The sequence below is a fragment of the Cherax quadricarinatus genome, chromosome 43 (genome assembly GCF_038502225.1).
Source record: "Cherax quadricarinatus isolate ZL_2023a chromosome 43, ASM3850222v1, whole genome shotgun sequence".
In the NCBI taxonomy this organism is placed as follows: Eukaryota; Metazoa; Arthropoda; class Malacostraca; order Decapoda; family Parastacidae; genus Cherax; species Cherax quadricarinatus.
Genome location: NC_091334.1, coordinates 12980593 through 13005814, shown reverse-complemented (window position 1 = coordinate 13005814; position 25222 = coordinate 12980593). Strand labels below are relative to the sequence as shown.

The 25222-nt window shown below is 40.2% G+C and overlaps 1 protein-coding gene across 4 annotated transcripts in view; it reads left to right on the top strand.

Annotated features, from left to right (window-relative positions):
* faf (ubiquitin carboxyl-terminal hydrolase-like faf) overlaps positions 1-25222 on the top strand; it is a 264269-nt gene that overhangs the window by 135860 nt on the left and 103187 nt on the right. For all 4 annotated transcript variants that reach the window (XM_070093596.1, XM_070093595.1, XM_070093594.1 and 1 more), the window contains exons 37-39: positions 2092-2245; positions 5327-5474; positions 17441-17555. In XM_070093596.1, the coding sequence (XP_069949697.1) occupies positions 2092-2245; positions 5327-5474; positions 17441-17555 (417 nt within the window). The remainder of the gene's footprint in view (positions 1-2091; positions 2246-5326; positions 5475-17440; positions 17556-25222) is intronic.

Sequence of the window (25222 nt, the reverse complement as noted above, 5' to 3'; positions counted from 1 at the left end):
GAAGGTATTTTCTTTTTGGGGATTTTCTTTCTCTTTGGGTCACCCTGCCTTGGTGGGAGACAGCCGACTTGTTGAAAAAAAAAAAAAACGCCATCTTGTATATAAATTGCTTATCACCATGGGAGTCATAGGAAAGCTTACAAATATAATAAAATTAGCCATTTCCTGCATACCAGTCAATACATGCAATGTTTTCATATGCTTTGCATATCCAGAGCTAAAATGTGAGGATACCAGAGATAATGTTATATACAAATTGAGAGGAACTGAAGATTTATATACCAAGTCCTTTGCTTCCTTCCATTTGTATAATCAGGGTTATAATGAGGAAACTAAGTATAATGTGAATTTAGTATGTACTTTGTGTGTGCGTACTTTATTTTTTTTTTTTAGCACTTCGGCCATCTCTCACTGAGGCAGGATGACCCAGAAAAGAAACACTTTTACCATCATTCACACATAATCACTGTCTTTGCAGAGGCGCTCAGATGCAACACTTCAGGTGTCACTCCAAACTGTCAATGTCCCAAACCCCTCCTTTAAAGTGCAGGCATTGTACTTCCCACCTCCAAAACTCGAGTCCAACTAACTAGTTTCCCCGAATCCTTGTACAGAATATATACATACTGTATTTTTTTTTTTTTTCAACAAGTCGGTCGTCTCCCACCGAGGCAGGGTGACCCAAAAAAAAGAAAGAAAATCCCCAAAAAGAAAATACTTTCATCATCATTCAACACTTTCACCACACTCACACATTATCACTGCTTTTGCAGAGGTGCTCAGAATACAACAGTTTAGAAGCATATACGTATAGAGATACACAACATATCCCTCCAAACTGCCAATATCCCAAACCCCTCCTTTAAAGTGCAGGCATTGTACTTCCCATTTCCAGGACTCAAGTCCGACTATATGAAAATAACCGGTTTCCCTGAATCCCTTCACTAAATATTACCCTGCTCACACTCCAACAGATCGTCAGGTCCCAAGTATCATTCGTCTCCATTCACTCCTATCTAACACGCTCATGCACGCTTGCTGGAAGTCCAAGCCCCTCACCCACAAAACCTCCTTTACCCCCTCTTTCCAACCCTTTCGAGGACGACCCCTACCCCTCTTTCCTTCCCCTATAGATTTATATGCTTTCCATGTCATTCTACTTTGATCCATTCTCTCTAAATGACCAAACCACCTCAACAACCCCTCTTCTGCCCTCTGACTAATGCTTTTATTAACTCCACACCTTCTCCTAATTTCCACACTCCGAATTTTCTGCATAATATTTACACCACACATTGCCCTTAGACAGGACATCTCCACTGCCTCCAACCGTCTCCTCGCTGCTGCATTTACCACCCAAGCTTCACATTCATACTGTTCATCAATTTAATTGTTAAACTTTTGTTTTGTGAAAATATATAACTTCATAACCTGGGTTCACAGGAGCTGCACCTGTCCATGAGAGCAATTCCCACCAGTGTGTATATATCCTCTACTTCTCTTCTTATGCATAATCAAGGTTAAAAAATGGAAGGAACCTGAATTTAATGTGTATACAGTGCCTACTGCATTTACATTGTGCATTAATCAACTCCCATTTTATGATAAACAGTAACATGTGAGGGTGTTGGCAATGTTTACATCTACTTGTCCCTCCCTCCCATCACCCTCTGCTCCTTACTGTTGTTATTTTGTTAAAAATTCAAGGGAAATGATGCTTGATTTTATTTTTTTTATTTAAATAAAATTAGTATGAATTGAATAAAGTGGACATTCATAATCTGTGTGGATTGTTTCTGAAAACTGCACTACCAATGATTTCTGCAACTTATAGACTGAAAAGCATACGAGAAAAATAACGTTGCATTTCTGAAACCTCTGGAACTTTTTTTTTGTTTTCTGCTGTTATAATTATTGAAAACAATACTTTTTTAATCAGTGTGTGTAATTTTCATCAGTATTTTTTTCTACCTAGTTTTGTCGATGATCATGTTCTGTGAAATACCTGATCCCTTGTGAGGTTCAGACAGTTAAAAGGAGCTGAATTATTTACTGTGATTACAACTTGAAATTATTCTTTTCACTTCGCAGGTTGATACAGTTAAGCGGATTTGCTTGAAGAAACTTCCACCTATTATGGCCATACAACTGAAAAGATTTGACTATGACTGGGAGAGAGAATGTTCAATTAAATTCAATGATTACTTTGAATTTCCTCGTGAGCTGGATATGGATCCTTACACAGGTGAATTTTATTTGTTTGCCTAATACAGAATGGATATCATTACTGCTTTGCAACATAGTAGCAAGGAAAGGTGGAGAGCCCCAGCATTGCATGCAGAGAAACCACTAGTTCTTCATCTTACACAGTAACATTTTCATTATTCTTTCAAGAAGAGAAAATATTGATATTTGGCTGTGTTATTTTTTAACAATGAAAAGGTAATAAATTCTCCCTTTGTGTTTTCTCCAAGAACTTCTTTTTCTTTTGTAGACTTCTGCTAGAACCTTCTTAGTCATTTAGATTCCTCAAGTGTTAAACTCTTTGTACACCTGAAGTTCTTGATTAACACAGGTCATTAATTTGTGTCGAGAGTTATACTATACAGTAAACCCTTGTACATTGCAGTAATAGTATAATTCAGTTTATGCACTACTTTAATACTCTCAGTTTCCATAGCATGGGACATTCCTATCACAACACAGAGCCTAGGGAAAAATTAGGAGAAATTTTAATTTAACACATTTGATACAGACCCCCCTCTCTGAATTTTTTAGCTGAAACTCGCCTATTGCACCAACTTTGATTTCAGTTTTGCTTGAATAAATCCCTACTTCCAATAACCCCTTACTTTACATACTTCTGTCTCTCACTTTTAACCTTTTCACATTCCTCCCTTCAGGTGGTTGCTGTCTGAGAAGAGTTGCAACACTGTACAAACCTTAACAGGTTATTTGAAGCACAAGAAAGCAAAACATGAAAAGTTTAAAATTAGGTATGCTAAGAGAGGAAGGTGGTGGTGTTGACTTATATAAATCCATTGGTTGTTATACAAAAACATTGAATAGCAGGAAACTTTGTTTACCAGAAATGGGTAAACTGAAATTATTTTAGATCAATTACTGTAATGGTAGAATTATTGAGTTCAGTTTAAAGTTTGTACATTGTTAAAAGATAAAGAATCACACACAAAGTGGGAGTTGTCACAGCTGCTCTTTGCTGATGACACTGTGCTCTTGGGAGATTCTGAAGAGAAGTTGCAGAGATTGGTGGATGAATTTGGTAGGGTGTGCAAAAGAAGAAAATTAAAGGTGAATACAGGAAAGAGTAAGGTTATGAGGATAACAAAAAGATTAGGTGATGAAAGATTGAATATCAGATTGGAGGGAGAGAGTATGGAGGAGGTGAACGTATTCAGATATTTGGGAGTGGACGTGTCAGCGGATGGGTCTATGAAAGATGAGGTGAATCATAGAATTGATGAGGGAAAAAGAGTGAGTGGTGCACTTAGGAGTCTGTGGAGACAAAGAACTTTGTCCTTGGAGGCAAAGAGGGAAATGTATGAGAGAGTATTTTTACCAACGCTCTTATATGGGTGTGAAGCGTGGGTGATGAATGTTGCAGCGAGGAGAAGGCTGGAGGCAGTGGAGATGTCATGTCTGAGGGCAATGTGTGGTGTGAATATAATGCAGAGAATTCGTAGTTGGGAAGTTAGGAGGAGGTGCGGGATTACCAAAACTGTTGTCCAGAGGGCTGAGGAAGGGTTGTTGAGGTGGTTCGGACATGTAGAGAGAATGGAGCGAAACAGAATGACTTCAAGAGTGTATCAGTCTGTAGTGGAAGGAAGGCGGGGTAGGGGTCGGCCTAGGAAGGGTTGGAGGGAGGGGGTAAAGGAGGTTTTGTGTGCGAGGGGCTTGGACTTCCAGCAGGCATGCGTGAGCGTGTTTGATAGGAGTGAATGGAGACAAATGGTTTTTAATACTTGACGTGCTGTTGGAGTGTGAGCAAAGTAACATTTATGAAGGGATTCAGGGAAACCGGCAGGCCGGACTTGAGTCCTGGAGATGGGAAGTACAGTGCCTGCACTCTGAAGGAGGGGTGTTAATGTTGCAGTTTAAAAACTGTAGTGTAAAGCACCCTTCTGGCAAGACAGTGATGGAGTGAATGATGGTGAAAGTTTTTCTTTTTCGGGCCACCCTGCCTTGGTGGGAATCGGCCGGTGTGATAATAAAAAATAAAAAAAAAAAAAACATTGTTATAACTCTTCCCAGATAGTAACCACATGATTCATGTAGGACATGTAAACATCTCCTCCCTATTTGGCTAATTTACTTGATTTTTGTATATCATATGTTGCAGAACTGAATCCTCATGGTGACTTGATTTGTCACTGAAATGTTTATTGCCCTTCAGTAAATGTCCTAAGAAGTTTGCAAGTCTCCCACCTGTGAATTACCTGCAAAACTGTTGCTCTGATGACAGTGAAATTTTGTTAGCTAATTCAGTGTTTGATGATAATTTAAGTAATGCTGAATACCCTCTTTAATTAACATGGTTCAGTTTTAGTAGTGTTAATATGGCTGATGCTGAAATGAGTTACTAAAGTCAAAATCAGTTGCTGGAAATATTTGAAACAAAATTAATATTTTTAAGCAGATATCAAACATTAAAACACAAACTTCATAAATTTATTAGACATGATAAAATTAGGATGCTCTGTAATATTGCCTTATCTATAAAAAAAATATTAGAATAAGAAGTGTGTGTTACTGAATAAAATTAGTGGGTGGGGTATTAAGAATTGCTATTTTTCATTTTTTTTCAACACCAAGCATTACCAATTGTGTATAAGCACTGGGTGGGATAGTCAAAACTGGTAACTTTGATCAGGGATGACCACTGTTAGCTTGGTTAGATTCTTTGGTACTCAACATTTGCATTCTAATAGCATTGCATTGTGTAATGTTAATGTTTTGGCCATTGCCATTTTCATTTGGAAAAATATCACCAAAATTAATGAACTATGTAAACTGTTGGGTTGATCCTGGACTTCTCTCTTTAAAATATTAGTTCATTTTTATCAATATTTACTGCATGTGATTCAAAGGCAGTGCCAACATTGATGGCTGCTTCCTTACTTTGTGAGCATAAGAACCAGAGAGAACAAGTCGTCTAATAGAAGATGAGATTTTATTGAACAGTTTGTGATCCTCAAGATTAATAGACAAAATAAATCCCAAAATTTCTTGTCATTTTGTTATACTTATGATTTTAGAAGAATTTCCTTTAAAGCATGATACATTGAAGATAAATTTACTTTCATAGTTGCTGGATTGGCAAGAAATGGTGAGCTTATAGATTATGACCCAGAAGATATGAAGACAATCGTATGCAGCAAATACAAGTTGACTGGCATTGTTGTTCACAGTGGCCAGGCGAGTGGGGGTCACTATTATTCTTATATTCTTCACAGGTTAGTGGAAATTTGTGTTGTTGTGTATGTGTATTACTTTAATATTTTTTTTTCCAACAAACCGGCCGTATCCCACGAAGACAGGGTGGCCCAAAAAGAAAAAAGAAAGTATCTCTTTTTAAATTTAGTAATTTATACAGGAGAAGGGGTTACTAGGCCCTTGCTCCCGGCATTTTAGTCGCCTCTTACAACAAGCATGGCTTAGGGAGGAAGAATTCTGTTCCACTTCCCCATGGAGATAGGAAATAAACAAGAACAAAAGCTAGAAAGAAAATAGAAGAAAACTCAGAGGGGTGTGTATATATATATGCTTGTACATGTATGTGTAGTGTGACCTAAGTGTAAGTAGAAGTAGCAAGACATACCTGAAATCTTGCATGTTTAAGAAACAAAAAAAAAGACACCAGCAATCCTACCATCATGTAATACAATTACAGGATTCCATTTTTCACTCACTTGGGAGGACGGTAGTACCTCCCTGGGCAGTTGCTGTCTACCAGCCTACTACCTACAACTTTTATATTTGATACTTAAAAATTCTGAACCGAAGATATGTATTTGTCCATATTGAATAGTGCAAATACTGTAAGATAATATAGGCCATTACGTAATGTCCAGTGTATTTGAAAGAAAAGTAATGATTTTCACAAGATCTAATTTCTTATTAGTGTCGATATAACTAGTATAGGCAGTAGGTTGGTAGACAACAACCGCCCAGGAAGGTACTAGCGTCCTGCCAAGTGAGTGTAAAATGGAAACCTGTAATTGTTTTGCATGATGGTAGGATTGCTGGTGTCTTTTTTCTGTCTCATAAACATGCAAGATTTCAGGTACGTCTTGCTACTTCTACTTACACTGGCCGATTCCCACCAGGGCAGGGTGGCCCGAAAAAGAAAAACTTTCACCATCATTCACTACATCACTGTCTTGCCAGAAGGGTGCTTTACACTACAGTTTTTAAACTGCAACATTAACACCCCTCCTTCAGAGTACAGGCACTGTACTTCCCATCTCCAGGACTCGAGTCCAGCCTGCCGGTTTCCCTGAATCCCTTCATAAATGTTACTTTGCTGACACTCCAACAGCACGTCAAGTATTAAAAACCATGTGTCTCCATTCACTCCTATCAAACACACTCACACATGCCTGCTGGAAGTCCAAGCCCCTCGCACACAAAACCTCCTTTACCCCCTCCCTCCAACCTTTCCTAGGCCGACCCGTACCCCGCCTTCCTTCCACTACAGACAGATACACTCTTGAAGTCATTCTGTTTCGCTCCATTCTCTCTACATGTCTGAACCACCTCAACAACCCCTCCTCAGCCCTCTGGACAACAGTTTTGGTAATCCTGCACCTCCTCCTAACTTCCAAACTACGAATTCTCTGCATTATATTCACACCACACCTTAGACCTGACATCTCCACTGCCTCCAGCCTTCTCCTCGCTGCAACATTCATCACCCATGCTTCACACCCATATAAGAGCGTTGGTAAAACTATACTCTCATACATTCCCCTCTTTGCCTCCAAGGACAAGGTTCTTTGTCTCCACAGACTCCAAAGTGCACCACTCACCCTTTTCCCCTCATCAATTCTATGATTCACCTCATCTTTCATAGACCCATCCGCTGATACGTCCACTCCCAAATATATCTGAATACATTCACCTCCTCCATACTCTCTCCCTCCAATCTGATATCCAATCTTTCATCACCTAATCTTTTTGTTATCCTCATAACCTTACTCTTTCCTGTATTCACTTTTAATTCACATACATGTACAGGTTTATTTATACACACTCGTCTGAGTTTTCTTTCATTTTATTGTAATAGTTCTTGGTCTTATTACTTTTCCTTTTATATCCATGGGGAAGTGGAATAAGAATCTTTCCTCCGTAAGCCATGAGTGTTGTAAAAGTTAAGTAAAATGCCGGGAACACTGGGCTAGTAACCCCTTTTCCTGTAATAATTACTAAAAAGAATAAGAAGAAAATTGTCAAAGTGGGAAGTCTGAATGTGTGTGGATGTTGTGCAAATGATAAGAAAGAGATGATTGTGGATGTTATGAATGAGAAGCTGGATGTCTTGGCTTTAAGTGAAACAAAGATGAAGGGGGTAGGAGAGTTTCAGTGGAGAGGAATAAATGGGATTAGGTCAGGGGTTTCAAATAGAGTTAGAGCTAAAGAAGGAGAAGCAATAATATTGAAGGATGAGTTATGGCAGGAAAAGAGGGACTATAAATGTATTAATTCAAGGATTATGTGGAGTAAAATAAAGGTTGGATGTGAAAAGTGGGTTATAGTAAGCATATATGCACCTGGAGAAGGGAGAAGTGTAGAGGAGAGAGAGAGATTTTGGGAAATGTTGAGTGAATGCGTGGGGACTTGTGAACCAAGTGTGAGAGTAATGGTGGTTGGGGATTTCAATGCTAAAGTGGGCAAAAATGTTGTGGAGGGAGTAGTACGTAAATTTGGGATGCCAGGGGTAAATGAAAATGGGGAGCCTTTAATTGAGCTATGTGTAGAAAGAGGTTTAGTAATAAGTAATACATATTTTATGAAGAGGATAAATAAATATACAAGGTATGTTATAGCACATAATGAAAGTAATTTGTTAGATTATGTATTGGTGGATAAAAGGTTGATGGGTAGACTCCAGGATGTACACGTTTATAGAGGGGGCAACTGACATATCGGATCATTATTTAGTTGTAGCTACAGTTAGAGTAAGAGGTAGATGGGAAATGAGGAAAATGGCAACAAGAGGGAGGTGAGAGCGTATAAACTAAGGGAGGAGGAAGCAACTATTGGCAGAAAGATGGACTGGTGCAAGTATGAGTAGTGGGGTTTGAAGAGGGTTGGAATAGTTTTAAAAATGCAGTATTAGAATGTGGGGCAGAAGTTTGTGGTTATAGGAGGGTGGGTGCAGGAGTAAAGAGGAGTGATTTGTGGAATGAAGTAACGGTTGTGATAAAAGAGAAAAAGTTAGCTTACGAGAGGTTTTTACAAAGCAGAAGTGTAATAAGAAGAGTAGAGTATATGGAGAGTAAAAGAAAGGTGAAGAGAGTGGTGAGAGAGTGCAAAAGGAGAGCAGATGATAGAGTGGGAGAGGCACTGTCAAGAAATTTTAATGAAGATTAGAAAAAATTTTGGAGAGAGTTAAACAAGTTAAGAAAGCCTAGGGAACAAATGGATTTGTCAGTTAAAAACAGAGTAGGGGAGTTAGTAGATGGGGAGGGAGGTTTTGGTTAGATGGCGAAAATATTTTTCATCTTTAAATGTCGACGAAGAAAGGGAGGCAGTAATTTCATGCTCTGGACAGGGAGGTATACCATCTTTTAGGAGTGAAGAAGAACAGGATGTGAGTGTGGGGGGAGGTGAGTGAGGCATTACGTAGAATGAAAGGGGGTAAAGCAGCTGGAACTGACGGGATCATGACAGAAATGTTAAAAGCAGGGGGAGATATAGTGTTGGAGTGGTTGGTATTTTTGTTTAATAAATGTGTGAAAGAGGGGAAGGTACCAAGAGATTGGCAGAGAGCATGTATAGTCCCTTTATATAAAGGGAAGGGGGACAAAAGAGATTGTAAAAATTATAGAGGAATAAGTTTACTGAGTATACCAGGAAAAGTGTATGGTAGGGTTATAATTGAAAGAATTAGAGGTAAGACAGAATGTAGGATTGCGTATGAGCAAGGAGGTTTTAGAGTAGATAGGGGATGTGTAGATCAAGTGTTTACATTGAAGCATATATGTGAACAGTATTTAGAGAAAGGTAGGGAAGTTTTTATTGCATTTATGGATTTAGAAAAGGCGTATGATAAAGTGGATAGGGGAGCAATGTGGCAGATGTTGCAAGTATATGGGATAGGTGGTAAGTTACTAAATGCTGTAAAGAGTTTTTGTGGGGATAGTGAGGCTCAGGTTAGGGTGTGTAGAAGAGAGGGAGACTACTTCCCAGTAAAAGTAGGTCTTAGACAGGGATGTGTAATGTCACCATGGTTGTTTAATATATTTATAGATGGAGTTGTAAAAGAAGTAAATGCTAGGGTGTTCGGGAGAGGGGTGTTATTAAATACAAAATGGGAATTGACGCAGTTGCTTTTTGCTGATGATACTGTGCTTATGGGAGATTCTAAAGAAAAATTGCAAAGGTTAGTGGACGAGTTTGGGAGTGTGTGTAAAGGTAGAAAGTTGAAAGTGAACATAGAAAAGAGTAAGGTGATGAGGGTATCAAATGATTTAGATAAAGAAAAATTGGATATCAAATTGGGGAGGAGGAGTATGGAAGAAGTGAATGTTTTCCGATACTTGGGAGTTGACGTGTCGGCGGATGGATTTATGAAGGATGAGGTTAATCATAAAATTGATGAGGGAAAAAAGATGAGTGGTGCATTGATGTATATGTGGAGACAAAAAAACATTATCTATGGAGGCAAAGAAGGGAATCTATGAAAGTATAGTAGTACCAACACACTTATATGGGTGTGAAGCTTGGGTTGTGAATGCCGCAGTGAAGAGGCGGTTGGAGGCAGTGGAGATGTCCTGTCTAAGGGCAATGTGTGGTGTAAATATTATGCAGAAAATTCGGAGTGTGGAAATTAGGAGAAGGTGTGGAGTTAATAAAAGTATTTGTCAGAGTTACACAAATAACCTGCACATAGAAGAGAGAAGCTTACGACGACATTTCGGTCCGACTTGGACCATTTAGTCAGAGGGCTGAAGAGGGGTTGTTGAGGTGGTTTGGTCATTTAGAGAGAATGGATCAAAGTAGAATGACATGTAGAGCATTTAAATCTGTAGGGGAAGGAAGGCGGGGTAGGGGTCGTCCTCGATAAGGTTGGAAGGACGGGATAAGGGATGTTTTGTGGGCGAGGGGCTTGGACTTCCAGCAGGCGTGCGTGAGCGTCTTCAATAGGAGTGAATGGAGACGAATGGCATTTGGGATCTGACAATCTGTTGGAGTGCAAGCAGGGTAATATTTAGTGAAGGGATTCAGGGAAACCGGTTATTTTTATATAGCTGGGCTTGAGTCCTGGAAATGGGAATACAATGTCTGCACTCTAAAGGAGGGCTTCGGGATATTGACAGTTGTGTATCTTTATACGTATATGCTTCTAAGCTGTTGTGTTCTGAGCACCTCTGCAAAGACAGTGATTATGTGTGAGGTGAAAGAGTTGAATGATGATGAAAGTATTTTCTTTTTGGGTCACTGTGCCTCGGTGGGAGATGGCCGATTTGTTAAAAAAAAAAAAAATAACTAGTTATGGTGAAACTTTTTTTTTGTTTAGACACCTGAAATTCTTGATTAACACGGGTCATTGACTTGTGCAGAGAGTTGTACTATGCAGTAAACCCTTGTGTATTGCATTCTTAGCATAATACAATTTCTGCAATTCTTTAACCCTTTGACTGTTTCAGGCCCCTTTCTGAAACTGTCATTCTGTGTCGCTCAATTTTTGAAAAAAAAAAAAATTATTTTTTTCTTATGAAATGATAGAGAATCTTTTCCCGGTGGTAATGACACCAAAAGTTCGAAATTTGGTCGAAAACTCATGGAATTATGCTCCCGCGAAGTTAGCGGTCTCGGCAACATATGCATATCGGCGATTTCGCCAACTTTGAGCCCTATTTTCAGCCAATTCCATTGTTCCAGTTGACCAAACTCATAGCTATTTCTTTAGAACTCCATTTTATCTATCAGCTGAGTACAAGAAACCTCCCATTTACTAATTTGGACTACCCAATATGGTGGTCAGAAATTGGCAATTTGGCCAATTTCACGCAGACTAAAAAAGATGCCAATTTCAAAATAGGGTCCAGAATAAACAAGGTAGACATTCGTGGCACTAAAATAACATATGCTCTGTTCATTAGTCACATCTCTAGGCTCCTCTTGTATTATTATTGCTTTCTATTTTGATTTTTTATTCATACAAAAAAATACAAAATTTACTGTTATGCAGACTACTGCATTATTGTAAAAATGGTATAAATAATATCAGTGCACTAGTGAAAGAATATTAGACTCCCCAGTTGATGTGTATTGGACGTGTGGTGTGATTTATTTACTCCTGAACATTGGTAAAAATCGAACATTTCTGCTACTTTGAGCTCAGTTTCAAGGTCGTTTTCATCGTCAAAGTAATGAAAATCATCTCTATTTCTGTAATATGTTTTCCATTTTATCACCTAAGACCATGAAAACGCGAATACAACGAGAAATACTATACGAAAATACACCTCAAAGTCGGCGTTTTATTCCAAAAAAAACGATCATTTTTTTTCTCATTACGCAATGTGTGCTGCAGGATTTTTTTTATGCGGTGCACACTGACCACACAGACCCATTCTCTCACATGTGGGCCTACCAGCTTTCTCCCGCTTGATTTGAAGCCGCTAGAATTATTGAGTATATATACGTCAGAAACATTGGCTCGTAAGACGTATTTATACGTCAAAAACAGTCAAAGGGTTAATACTTGCAATTTCCATAGCATGGAGCATTCACATCACAAGAGGCAAGAAAGGTTTTCTTGCTTGAGCCACCTTTTTAAAAACTTACAATGTGTACCCTGTCAAAATTGTGTAGTAATATTAATTGAAAAGTAAATGTGAATATAAATAATAAATGTGAATATAATGTGAAATTATAGGTAGTAGGTTGGTAGACAGCAACCACCCAGGGAAGTACTACCGTCCTGCCAGATGACTGTGAAACAAAAACCTGTAACTGTTTTGCATGATGGTAGGATTGCTGGTTTCTTTTTCTGTCTCATAAACACGCTAAGATAACAGGGATATCTTGCTACTCCTACTTACACTTTGGTCACACTTCACAGACACGCACATGCATATATATATATACATACATCTAGGTTTTTCTCCTTTTTCTAAATAGCTCTTGTTCTTTTTTATTTCTTCTATTGTCCATGGGGAAGTGGAAAAGAATCTTTCCTCCGTAAGCCATGCGTGTCGTATGAGGCGACTAAAATGCCGGGAGCAATGGGCTAGTAACCCCTTCTCCTGTATACAATTACTAAAAAAGAGAAGAAGAAAAACTTTATAAAACTGGGTTGCTTAAATGTGCGTGGATGTAGTGCGGATGACAAGAAACAGATGATTGCTGATGTTATGAATGAAAAGAAGTTGGATGTCCTGGCCCTAAGCGAAACAAAGCTGAAGGGGGTAGGAGAGTTTCAGTGGGGGGAAATAAATGGGATTAAATCTGGAGTATCTGAGAGAGTTAGAGCAAAGGAAGGGGTAGCAGTAATGTTAAATGATCAGTTATGGAAGGAGAAAAGAGAATATGAATGTGTAAATTCAAGAATTATGTGGATTAAAGTAAAGGTTGGATGCGAGAAGTGGGTTATAATAAGCGTGTATGCACCTGGAGAAGAGAGGAATGCAGAGGAGAGAGAGAGATTTTGGGAGATGTTAAGTGAATGTATAGGAGCCTTTGAACCAAGTGAGAGAGTAATTGTGGTAGGGGACTTGAATGCTAAAGTAGGAGAAACTTTTAGAGAGGGTGTGGTAGGTAAGTTTGGGGTGCCAGGTGTAAATGATAATGGGAGCCCTTTGATTGAACTTTGTATAGAAAGGGGTTTAGTTATAGGTAATACATATTTTAAGAAAAAGAGGATAAATAAGTATACACGATATGATGTAGGGCGAAATGACAGTAGTTTGTTGGATTATGTATTGGTAGATAAAAGACTGTTGAGTAGACTTCAGGATGTACATGTTTATAGAGGGGCCACAGATATATCAGATCACTTTCTAGTTGTAGCTACACTGAGAGTAAAAGGTAGATGGGATACAAGGAGAATAGAAGCATCAGGGAAGAGAGAGGTGAAGGTTTATAAACTAAAAGAGGAGGCAGTTAGGGTAAGATATAAACAGCTATTGGAGGATAGATGGGCTAATGAGAGCATAGGCAATGGGGTCGAAGAGGTATGGGGTAGGTTTAAAAATGTAGTGTTAGAGTGTTCAGCAGAAGTTTGTGGTTACAGGAAAGTGGGTGCAGGAGGGAAGAGGAGCGATTGGTGGAATGATGATGTAAAGAGAGTAGTAAGGGAGAAAAAGTTAGCATATGAGAAGTTTTTACAAAGTAGAAGTGATGCAAGGAGGGAAGAGTATATGGAGAAAAAGAGAGAAGTTAAGAGAGTGGTGAAGCAATGTAAAAAGAGAGCAAATGAGAGAGTGGGTGAGATGTTATCAACAAATTTTGTTGAAAATAAGAAAAAGTTTTGGAGTGAGATTAACAAGTTAAGAAAGCCTAGAGAACAAATGGATTTGTCAGTTAAAAATAGGAGAGGAGAGTTATTAAATGGAGAGTTAGAGGTATTGGGAAGATGGAAGGAATATTTTGAGGAATTGTTAAATGTTAATGAAGATAGGGAAGCTGTGATTTCGTGTATAGGGCAAGGAGGAATAACATCTTGTAGGAGTGAGGAAGAGCCAGTTGTGAGTGTGGGGGAAGTTCGTGAGGCAGTAGGTAAAATGAAAGGGGGTAAGGCAGCCGGGATTGATGGGATAAAGATAGAAATGTTAAAAGCAGGTGGGGATATAGTTTTGGAGTGGTTGGTGCAATTATTTAATAAATGTATGGAAGAGGGTAAGGTACCTAGGGATTGGCAGAGAGCATGCATAGTTCCTTTGTATAAAGGCAAAGGGGATAAAAGAGAATGCAAAAATTATAGGGGGATAAGTCTGTTGAGTGTACCTGGTAAAGTGTATGGTAGAGTTATAATTGAAAGAATTAAGAGTAAGACGGAGAATAGGATAGCAGATGAACAAGGAGGCTTTAGGAAAGGTAGGGGGTGTGTGGACCAGGTGTTTACAGTGAAACATATAAGTGAACAGTATTTAGATAAGGCTAAAGAGGTCTTTGTGGCATTTATGGATTTGGAAAAGGCGTATGACAGGGTGGATAGGGGGGCAATGTGGCAGATGTTGCAAGTGTATGGTGTAGGAGGTAGGTTACTGAAAGCAGTGAAGAGTTTTTACGAGGATAGTGAGGCTCAAGTTAGAGTATGTAGGAAAGAGGGAAATTTTTTCCCAGTAAAAGTAGGCCTTAGACAAGGATGTGTGATGTCACCGTGGTTGTTTAATATATTTATAGATGGGGTTGTAAGAGAAGTAAATGCGAGGGTCTTGGCAAGAGGCGTGGAGTTAAAAGATAAAGAATCACACACAAAGTGGGAGTTGTCACAGCTGCTCTTTGCTGATGACACTGTGCTCTTGGGAGATTCTGAAGAGAAGTTGCAGAGATTGGTGGATGAATTTGGTAGGGTGTGCAAAAGAAGAAAATTAAAGGTGAATACAGGAAAGAGTAAGGTTATGAGGATAACAAAAAGATTAGGTGATGAAAGATTGAATATCAGATTGGAGGGAGAGAGTATGGAGGAGGTGAACGTATTCAGATATTTGGGAGTGGACGTGTCAGCGGATGGGTCTATGAAAGATGAGGTGAATCATAGAATTGATGAGGGAAAAAGAGTGAGTGGTGCACTTAGGAGTCTGTGGAGACAAAGAACTTTGTCCTTGGAGGCAAAGAGGGGAATGTATGAGAGTATAGTTTTACCAACGCTCTTATATGGGTGTGAAGCGTGGGTGATGAATGTTGCAGCGAGGAGAAGGCTGGAGGCAGTGGAGATGTCATGTCTGAGGGCAATGTGTGGTGTGAATATAATGCAGAGAATTCGTAGTTTGGAAGTTAGGAGGAGGTGCGGGATTACCAAAACTGTTGTCCAGAGGGCTGAGGAAGGGTTGTTGAGGTGGTTCGGACATGTAGAGAGAATGGAGCGAAACAGAATGACTTCAAGAGTGTATCAGTCTGTAGTGGAAGGAAGGCGGGGTAGGGGTCGGCCTAGGAAGGGTTGGAGGGAGGGGGTAAAGGAGGTTTTGTGTGCGAGGGGCTTGGACTTCCAGCAGGCATGCGTGAGCGTGTTTGATAGGAGTGAATGGAGACAAATGGTTTTTAATACTTGACTTGGAGTGTGAGCAAAGTAACATTTATGAAGGGATTCAGGGAAACCGGCAGGCCGGACTTGAGTCCTGGAGATGGGAAGTACAGTGCCTGCACTCTGAAGGAGGGGTGTTAATGTTGCAGTTTAAAAACTGTAGTGTAAAGCACCCTTCTGGCAAGACAGTGATGGAGTGAATGATGGTGAAAGTTTTTCTTTTTCGGGCCACCCTGCCTTGGTGGGAATCGGCTTGTGTGATAATAAAAAAAATATAAAATAATGTGAAATTATAGTTTTATCTAAACTGTTGTATCTGAGTTCCTCTGCAAAGACAGTGATTGTGTGAATGATGGTGAAAGTTTTTCTTTTTCGGGCCACCCTGCCTTGGTGGGAATCGGCCGGTGTGATAATAAAAAAAATATAAAATAATGTGAAATTATAGTTTTATCTAAACTGTTGTATCTGAGTTCCTCTGCAAAGACAGTGATTGTGTGAATGATGGTAAAAGTAGTTCTTTTTAGGGCCACCCTGCCTCGGTGAGAGATGGCCGATGTGCTAAAAAAATGAATAGCATTCTATTAAAAACAGATTATCAAGTTGTGTCATGATAGATTTTACCGTATTTGGCTAAAGCAAATCAAATTATAGTTTTGTGAACAACAAGGATAATTTTGTTTTGTTTTATGTAACTGTTTTGGTGAGCATTTTCATAAGGTGCGGACACTGTAATAGTGAATCAGGAGTCGCATAAACATGCAGCAGGCATGTGAGAGCATGTTAGATAGGAGTGAATGGAGACAAATGGTTTTTGAGACCTGACGAGTTGTTGGAGTGTGACTAGTGTAATATTTTGTGAAGCTTTTCAGGGAAACCGGTTAGCTGGACTTGAGTCCTGGAGGTGGGAAGTACACTGCCTGCACTTTAAACGAGGGGTTTGGGATATTGGCTGTTTGGAGTGACATCTGAATTGTTGTGTCTGGGTACCTCTGCAATGACAGTGATTTTGTGTGAATGATTGTGAAAGTATTTCTTTTGGGTCACCCTGCCTCGGTCGGAGACGGCTGACGTGTTGAATAAAAAAAAAATTGAAATGTCCGTATTAGCAGTGTGTCATAAAATGGGGCCCTCTTGTACTGAACAAAACATTTTGAGACAAAGTTTCATCTGTATTCAAACAAAATCAAATTTTGGTGACTGTCACTTTTCCCACACTGAGAGCCAGATCACTGACTTGACCTTGTGCCATTGACACCCTTGGCTGCATGAGCATCAGCTTTAATTCACTGAGTGAGCATCCATTACACCAGAACACAATGTTCAGTAGTTGGAACTTCAGAAGAGCAATTTGTTTGTTAATTAAGGACTCCATATACTAATATTTGAGATCATGCATAACTTAAACATCTTTAATGATGCATGGTCTTAAGAATATAAAATTCTGGGTGCCCAGTTGCCAATGCTTCCCTTCATACTTCTTTTTGTATGCTAGTGATGAGGGTAGTCAGTTGTTAAAAGTTAATATTAGTTAAAAGGGCTTGTAGAATGAATTCCAATTTCTTTATTATAGTATAATCTGTAAGTCATGATTTGCATATCACTAACTTGATATAGCTGTTCAAACCATACCATGGGTGAGGATTGAACTTGTGGTAAGAGAGTCATAAAACTGCAGGCCAGCATGTAAGCCAATGGGCCAGCTGGCTACAATAAGATTGATCTAACTAGGTGTATTTATACACTAGAGAAGTTAGCTGCCACAGTGGCTTACGCGCTCACCTGGAGTTTTGTGACTCACCACGTGTTCAATTCCTGCCTGTGGTACAGTTTGTTTGTAATTGTGTCATTGCAATTTTGTGAGCATAGCTGTTTTTTTTTTTTTCTTTTTTGATGTCATTCAAAATCAACAAATTCAAATTCATGAATAAGACACACATGCAACACTTTGGCATCTTTAGTACCAAATTAATTCAGTTTTGGGATAATTTATCTCCCATCTCCTAGGAATGGAAATGATCAGCGATGGTACAAGTTTGATGATGGAGAAGTAACTGAATGCAAAATGGATGATGAAGATGAAATGAAAAATCAGTGTTTTGGTGGAGAATATATGGGCGAGGTAAGAATATATTATTTTTCAGAAAAGTTATTGTAATCCATTAAAATGTACAGACGTATATTGAAGAAGGCTCTGTTATAGTAAACATAATGTAAATAATTAAATACAATCATTAACTTGGAACATTCTAGGATGATAGTGTGTGTACAGACCTAGGGTGGAAGGTAGGTAGGAAGGGTAGGGGGCAGCCTAGGAATTCTTGGAGGGGTTATGAAGGTTTTTTTTGTGTTAGGGGATTGAGCATCCAGCAGGCTTATTTGGGCACAGTACATCAGAGTGGAGACATATGGCTTTTAATGGATGTGGTGTTGAAATGTGAGCAAGGTAGAATTTACATTGGGAATCAGGGAAACCGGTTAGCTAGACTTAAGTTTTAGAGGTGCGAGGTACTGTGCCAGCACTCCATGGAAGGGCTACTGATGATGTACTTTGTAGGTTCATATAAATTGTGATATCTGTGCAGTTCTAGGAAGACTGCTATTGAATAAATGAATGTGTTTCCTTTTTACCCTAGGTAGTAGGTTGGTAGACAGCAACCGCCCAGGGAGGTACTACCGTCCTGCCAAGTGAGTGTAAAACGAAAGCCTGTAATTGTTTTACATGATGGTAGGATTGCTGGTGTCCTTTTTTCTGTCTCATGAACATGCAAGTTTTCAGGTACGTCTTGCTACTTCTACTTACACTTAGGTCCCACTACACATACATGTACAAGCACATATATACACACCCCTCTGGGTTTTCTTCTATTTTCTTTCTAGTTCTTATTCTTGTTTATTTCCTCTTATCTCCATGGGGAAGTGGAACAGAATTCTTCCTCCGTAAGCCATGCGTGTTGTAAGAGGCGACTAAAATGCCGGGAGCAAGGGGCTAGTAACCTCTTCTCCTGTATATATTACTAAATGTAAAAGGAGAAACTTTCGTTTTTCCTTTTGGGCCACCCCGCCTCGGTGGGATACGGCCGGTGTGTTGAAAGAAAGAAAGAAGTTTCCTTTTTATGGTCACCCTACCTTGGTAGAAGATGGCCAGTAAGGTTAAGAAAATGCTTTAAAGGACTAGGAATAAAGCAGGCTGATAGGCTGATTATTCATCTCTACAATTTATTGTATGTAAAAAGGGTGCATGGAAATTTGCAAGTCCATTATTTACTATTCAGCTCTATGCTTTGGAGTATGTATATGTCATCAGTTTGAGATTTTAACATAACTGTTATGTAAAAATATACATACAGTGGAACCTCAAATTTCGAACTTAATCCGTTCCAGGGGCTAGTTCTAAAGTCGAAAAGTTCGAAAGGCGAAGCAATATTTCCCATAAGAAATAATGGAAATACAATGAATCCGTTCCAGAAACCCAAAAATATTCACAAAAAAAAATACATTTTATAGATAGTATTACATTATACAGTGGACCCCCGGTTAACGATATTTTTTCACTCCAGAAGTATGTTCAGGTGCCAGTACTGACCGAATTTGTTCCCATAAGAAATATTGTGAAGTAGATTAGTCCATTTCAGACCCCCAAACATACACGTACAAACGCACTTACATAAATACACTTACATAATTGGTCACATTCGGAGGTAATCGTTATGCGGGGGTCCACTGTAGTTTTACATACAATAAATAGTGTACAATTATTAGTAAATTTAAATAAACATATAACTACACATACACACACTACACATACATGTACACGTTTATTTATACACACTCATCTGAGTTTTCTTTGATTTTATCTTAATAGTTCTTGGTCTTATTACTTTTCCTTTTATATCCATGGGGAAGTGGAATAAGAATCTTTCCTCTGTAAGCCATGCGTGTTGTAAAAGTCAACTAAAATGCCGGGAACAATGGGCTAGTAACCCCTTTTCCTGTAAAGATTACTAAAAAGAATAATAAGAAGAAAATTGTCAAAGTGGGAAGTCTGAATGTGCGTGGATGTTGTGCAAATGATAAGAAAGAGATGATTGTGGATGTTATGAATGTGAAGAAACTGGATGTCCTGGCTTCAAGTGAAACAAAGCTGAAGGGGGTGGGAGAGTTTCAATGGAGAGGAATAAATGGGATTAGCTCAGGGGTTTCAAATAGAGTTAGAGCTAAAGGAGTAGTAGCAATAATGTTGAAGGATAAGCTATGGCAGGAAAAGAGGGACTACAAATGTATAAATTCAAGGATTATGTGGAGTAAAATAAAGATTGGATGTGAAAAGTGGGTTATAGTAAGCGTGTATGCACCTGGAGAAGAGAGAAGTGTAGAGGAGAGAGAGAGATTCTGGGAAATGTTGAGTGAATGCGTGGGGAGTTTTTAATCAAGTGTGAGAGTAATGGTGGTTGGAGATTTCAATGCTAAAGTGGGTAAAAATGTTATGGAGGGAGTAGTAGGTAAATTTGGGGTGCCAGGGGTAAATGTAAATGGGGAGCCTTTAATTGAGCTATATGTAGAAAGAAATTTGGTAATAAGTAATACATGTTTTATGAAAAAGAGGATAAATAAATATACAAGGTATGATGTAGCACGTAATGAAAGTAGTTTGTTAGATTATGTATTGGTGGATAAAAGGTTGATGGGTAGGCTCCAGGATGTACATGTTTATAGAGGGGCAACTGATATATCGGATCATTATTTAGTTGTAGCTACAGTTAGAGTAAGAGGTAGATGGGAAAAGAGGAAGGTGGCAACAACAAGTAAGAGGGAGGTGAAAGTGTATAAACTAAGGGAGGAGGAAGTTCGGGTGAGATATAAGCGACTATTGGCAGAAAGGTGGGCTAGTGCAAAGATGAGTAGTGGGGGGGTTGAAGAGGGTTGGAATAGTTTTAAAAATGCAGTATTAGAATGTGGGGCAGAAGTTTGTGGTTATAGGAGGGTGGGGGTAGGAGGAAAGAGGAGTGATTGGTGGAATGATGAAGTAAAGGGTGTGATAAAAGAGAAAAAGGTAGCTTATGAGAGGTTTTTACAAAGCAGAAGTGTTATAAGAAGAGCAGAGTACAGTGGACCCCCGCATACCGTTGGCCTTACATAACGTTAAATCCGCATACCGATACATTTTTTCGCTAAGATTTTGCCTCGCATACCGCTAAAAAACCCGCTCAACGCTGTTCGTCCGAGACACGTCTAATGTGCGGCCTGAGCCAGCCTCACATGTTCCGCCAGTGGCATTGTTTACAAGCCAGCCTCCGCGGTAACATCCAAGCATACAATCGTAACATTTCGTATTATTACAGTGTTTTTGGTGATTTTATCTGCAAAATAAGTGACCATGGGCCCCAAGAAAGCTTCTAGTGCCAACCCTGTGGTAAAAAGGGTGAGAAATATTATCGAAATACTGTGGTACCATGGTCAACTGCTGATGCTGCTGCTGCTGTGGCAATGTCAGCTGCTGCTGCTGCTGTAGCACCGTCAGCTGCTGATGCTGCTGTACCACCGTCAGCTGCTGCTGCTGCTGTAGTACCGTCTGCTGCTACTGCTGCTGCTGCTGTAGTACCGTCTGCTGCTACTGCTGCTGCTGTAGTACCGTCTGCTGCTGCTGTAGCATCGTCTGCTGCTGCTGCTGTACCACCGTCAGCTGCTGCTGCTGTAGTACCGTCTGCTGCTACTGCTGCTGCTGCTGCACTGTCTGCTGCTGCTGCTGTAGCACTGTCAGCTGCTGCTGCTGCTGTAGCACTGTCTGCTGCTGCTGCTGTACCACCGTCAGCTGCTGCTGCTGCTGCTGTTGTAGTACCGTCTGCTGCTGCTGTAGCACTGTCAGCTGCTGCTGCTGTACCACCGTCAGCTGCTGCTGCTGTAGTACCATCTGCTGCTGCTGTAGTACCATCTGCTGCTGCTGTAGTACCGTCTGTTGCTGCTCTAGCATCGTCTGCTGCTGCTGTAGCATCTGCTGCTGCTGCAGCACTGTCAGCTGCTGCTGCTGCTGCTGCTGTACTGTCAGCTGCTGCTGCTGCTGTAGCACTGTCAGCTGCTGGTGCTGCTGTAGCACTGTCAGCTGCTGGTGCTGCTGTAGCACTGTCTGCTGCTGCTGTACCACCGTCAGCTGCTGCTGCTGTAGTACCGTCTGCTGCTGCTGCTGCTGTAGTACCGTCTGCTGCTGCTGTAGCATCGTCTGCTGCTGCTGTAGCATCATCTGCTGCTGCTGTAGCATTGTCTGCTGCTGCTGTAGCACTGTCAGCTGCTGGTGCTGCTGTAGCACTGTCTGCTGCTGCTGTACCACCGTCAGCTGCTGCTGCTGTAGTACCGTCTGCTGCTGCTGCTGCTGTAGTACCGTCCGCTGCTGCTGTAGCACTGTCTGCTGCTGCTGCTGCTGTAGCACTGTCTGCTGCTGCTGCTGCTGTAGCACTGTCAGCTGCTGCTGCTGTAGCACTGTCAGCTGCTGCTGCTGTAGCACTGTCAGCTGCTGCTGCTGCTGTAGCACTGTCAGCTGCTGCTGCTGCTGCTGTAGCACCGTTGTTGGTGTGGCTTATTGAGAATACCAAGAAACAATTAACCCCAGAGGGTTAGCCACCCAGGATAACCCAAAAAAGTGTGTCATCGAAGATTGTCTAACTTATTTCCATTGGGGTCCTTAATCTTGTCTCCCAGGATGCAACCCACACCAGTCGACTAACACCCAGGTGAACAGGGAAAGACGCCTGGAACTAGTGCTCATATTGGTGAATTTAAAGCCAGCAAAGGTTGGTTTGAGAGATTTAAGAATCGTAGTGGCATACACAGTGTGATAAGGCCTGTTCTGGAAGAAAATGCCAAACAGGACCTACAGTACTCAGGAGGAAAAGGCACTCCCAGGACACAGTGTCTCATTAGTCATTGCTGAATCTTCAATAAAGCTAAGTGTCATTTATTCTTCATTTAGTAGAGTAGTACATGCACAATATATATTGTGCATGTACTACTCTACTATTGTGCATGTATCCTTCTCTTTGTGTGTAGGAAAATGTATATTTCATGTGGTAAAAATTTTTTTCATACTTTTGGGTGTCTTGCACGGATTAATTTGATTTCCATTATTTCTTATGGGGAAAATTCATTCGCATAACGATAATTTCGCATAACAATGAGTTCTCATGAACGGATTAATATCGTTATGCGGGGGTCCACTGTATATGGAGAGTAAAAGAATGGTAAAGAGAGTGGTGAGAGAGTGCAAAAGGAGAGCAGATGATAGAGTGGGAGAGGCACTGTCAAGAAATTTTAATGAAAATAAGAAAAAATTTTGGAGTGAGTTAAACAAGTTAAGAAAGCCTAGGGAAAGTATGGATTTGTCAGTTAAAAACAGAGTAGGGGAGTTAGTAGATGGGGAGATGGAGGTATTAGGTAGATGGCGAGAATATTTTGAGGAACTTTTAAATGTTAAGGAAGAAAGAGAGGCAGTAATTTCATGCACTGGTCAGGGAGGTATACCATCTTTTAGGAGTGAAGAAGAGCAGAATGTAAGTGTGGGGGAGGTACGTGAGGCATTACGTAGAATGAAAGGGGGTAAAGCAGCTGGAACTGATGGGATCATGACAGAAATGTTAAAAGCAGGGGAGGATATAGTGTTGGAGTGGTTGGTATTTTTGTTTAATAAATGTATGAAAGAGGGGAAGGTACCTAGGGATTGGCGGAGAGCATGTATAGTCCCTTTATATAAAGGGAAAGGGGACAAAAGAGACTGTAAATATTATAGAGGAATAAGTTTACTGAGTATACCAGGAAAAGTGTACGGTAGGGTTATAATTGAAAGAATTAAGAGGTAAGACAGAATGTAGGATTGCGAATGAGCAAGGAGGTTTCAGAGTGGGTAGGGGATGTGTAGATCAAGTGTTTACATTGAAGCATATATGTGAACAGTATTTAGATAAAGGTAGGGAAGTTTTTATTGCATTTATGGATTTAGAAAAGGCATATGATAGAGTGGATAGAGGAGCAATGTGGCAGATGTTGCAAGTATATGGAATAGGTGGTAAATTATTAAATGTTGTAAAGAGTTTTTATGAGGATAGTGAGGCTCAGGTTAGGGTGTGTAGAAGAGAAGGAGACTACTTCCCAGTAAAAGTAGGTCTTAGACAGGGATGTGTAATGTCACCATTGTTGTTTAATATATTTATAGATGGGGTTGTAAAGGAAGTAAATGCTAGGGTGTTTGGGAGAGGGGTGGGATTAAATTTTGGGGAATCAAATTCAAAATGGGAATTGACACACTTTTTGCTGATGATGCTGTGCTTATGGGAGATTCTAAAGAAAAATTGCAGAGGTTAGTGGATGAGTTTGGGAATGTGTGTGAAGGTAGAAAGTTGAAAGTGAACATAGAAATGAGTAAGGTAATGAGGGTATCAAATGATTTAGATAAAGAAAAATTGGATATCAAATTGGGGAGGAGGAGTATGGAAGAAGTGAATGTTTTCAGATAATTGGGAGTTGACGCATCGGCGGATGGATTTATGAAGGATGAGGTTAATCATAGAATTGATGAGGGAAAAAAGGTGAGTTGTGCGTTGATGTATATGTGGAGTCAAAAAACGTTACCTATGGAGGCAAAGAAGGGAATGTATGAAAGTATAGTAGTACCAACACTCGTATATGGGTGTGAAGCTTGGGTGGTAAATGCAGCAGTGAGGAGACGGTTGGAGACAGTGGAGATGTCCTGTTTAAGGGCAATGTGTGGTGTAAATATTATGCAGAAAATTCGGAGTGTGGAAATTAGGAAAAGGTGTGGAGTTGATGAAAGTATTAGTCAGAGGGCAGAAGAGGGGTTGTTGAGGTGGTTTGGTCATTTAGAGAGAATGGATCAAAGTAGATTGACATGGAAAGCATTTAAATCTATAGGGGAAGGAAGGAGGGGTAGGGGTCATCCTCAAAAGGGGGTAAAGGAGGTTTTGTGGGCAAGGGGCTTGGACTTCCAGCAAGCGTGCATGAGCGTGTTAGATAGGAGTGAATGGAGACGAATGGTACTTGGGATCTGACGATCTGTTGGAGTGTGAGCAGGGTAATATTTAGTGAAGGGATTCAGGGAAACCGGTTATTTTCATATAGTCGGACTTGAGTCCTGGAAATGGGAAGTACAATGCCTGCACTTTAAAGGAAGGGTTTGGGATATTGGCAGTTTGGAGGGATATGTTGTGTATCTTCATATGTGTATGCTTCTAAACTGTTGTATTCTGAGCACCTCTGCAAAAACAGTGATAATGTGTGAGTGTGGTGAAAGTGTTGAATGATGATGAAAGTATTTTCTTTTTGGGGATTTTCTTTCTTTTTTGGGTCACCCTGCCTCGGTGGGAGACGGCTGACTTGTTGAAAAAAAAATAAAATAACGTTTTTACTTACCTTTATTGAAGATTGGTGATGGCATCTGGAAGATAGGGAGGAGGAGAGGGGGAGTTTGGGTTAGTGTTTGGAAGGGGAATCCCCCTCCATAAGGACTTTAGGTATCAAAGCCCTCTCTGGGGTTACTTCCCTTTTCTGTCTTTCAATGCCACTAGAACCAGCTTGAGAGTCACTGGACCCCTGATTCACAAAATAACTGTCCACAGTCCATTGTTTCTGGCACCTCTTTAAGATTTCCCTAAAATGGGACATGGTTCTTTCATTGAACTTGTTGCAAAGATGGCTTGTTTCAGCTTGCTCAGGGTGGTACTTCTCCACAAACGTTTGGACATCATTCCTCTTGGCGCAAATCTCCTTAGTCTTTGAAACGGCATG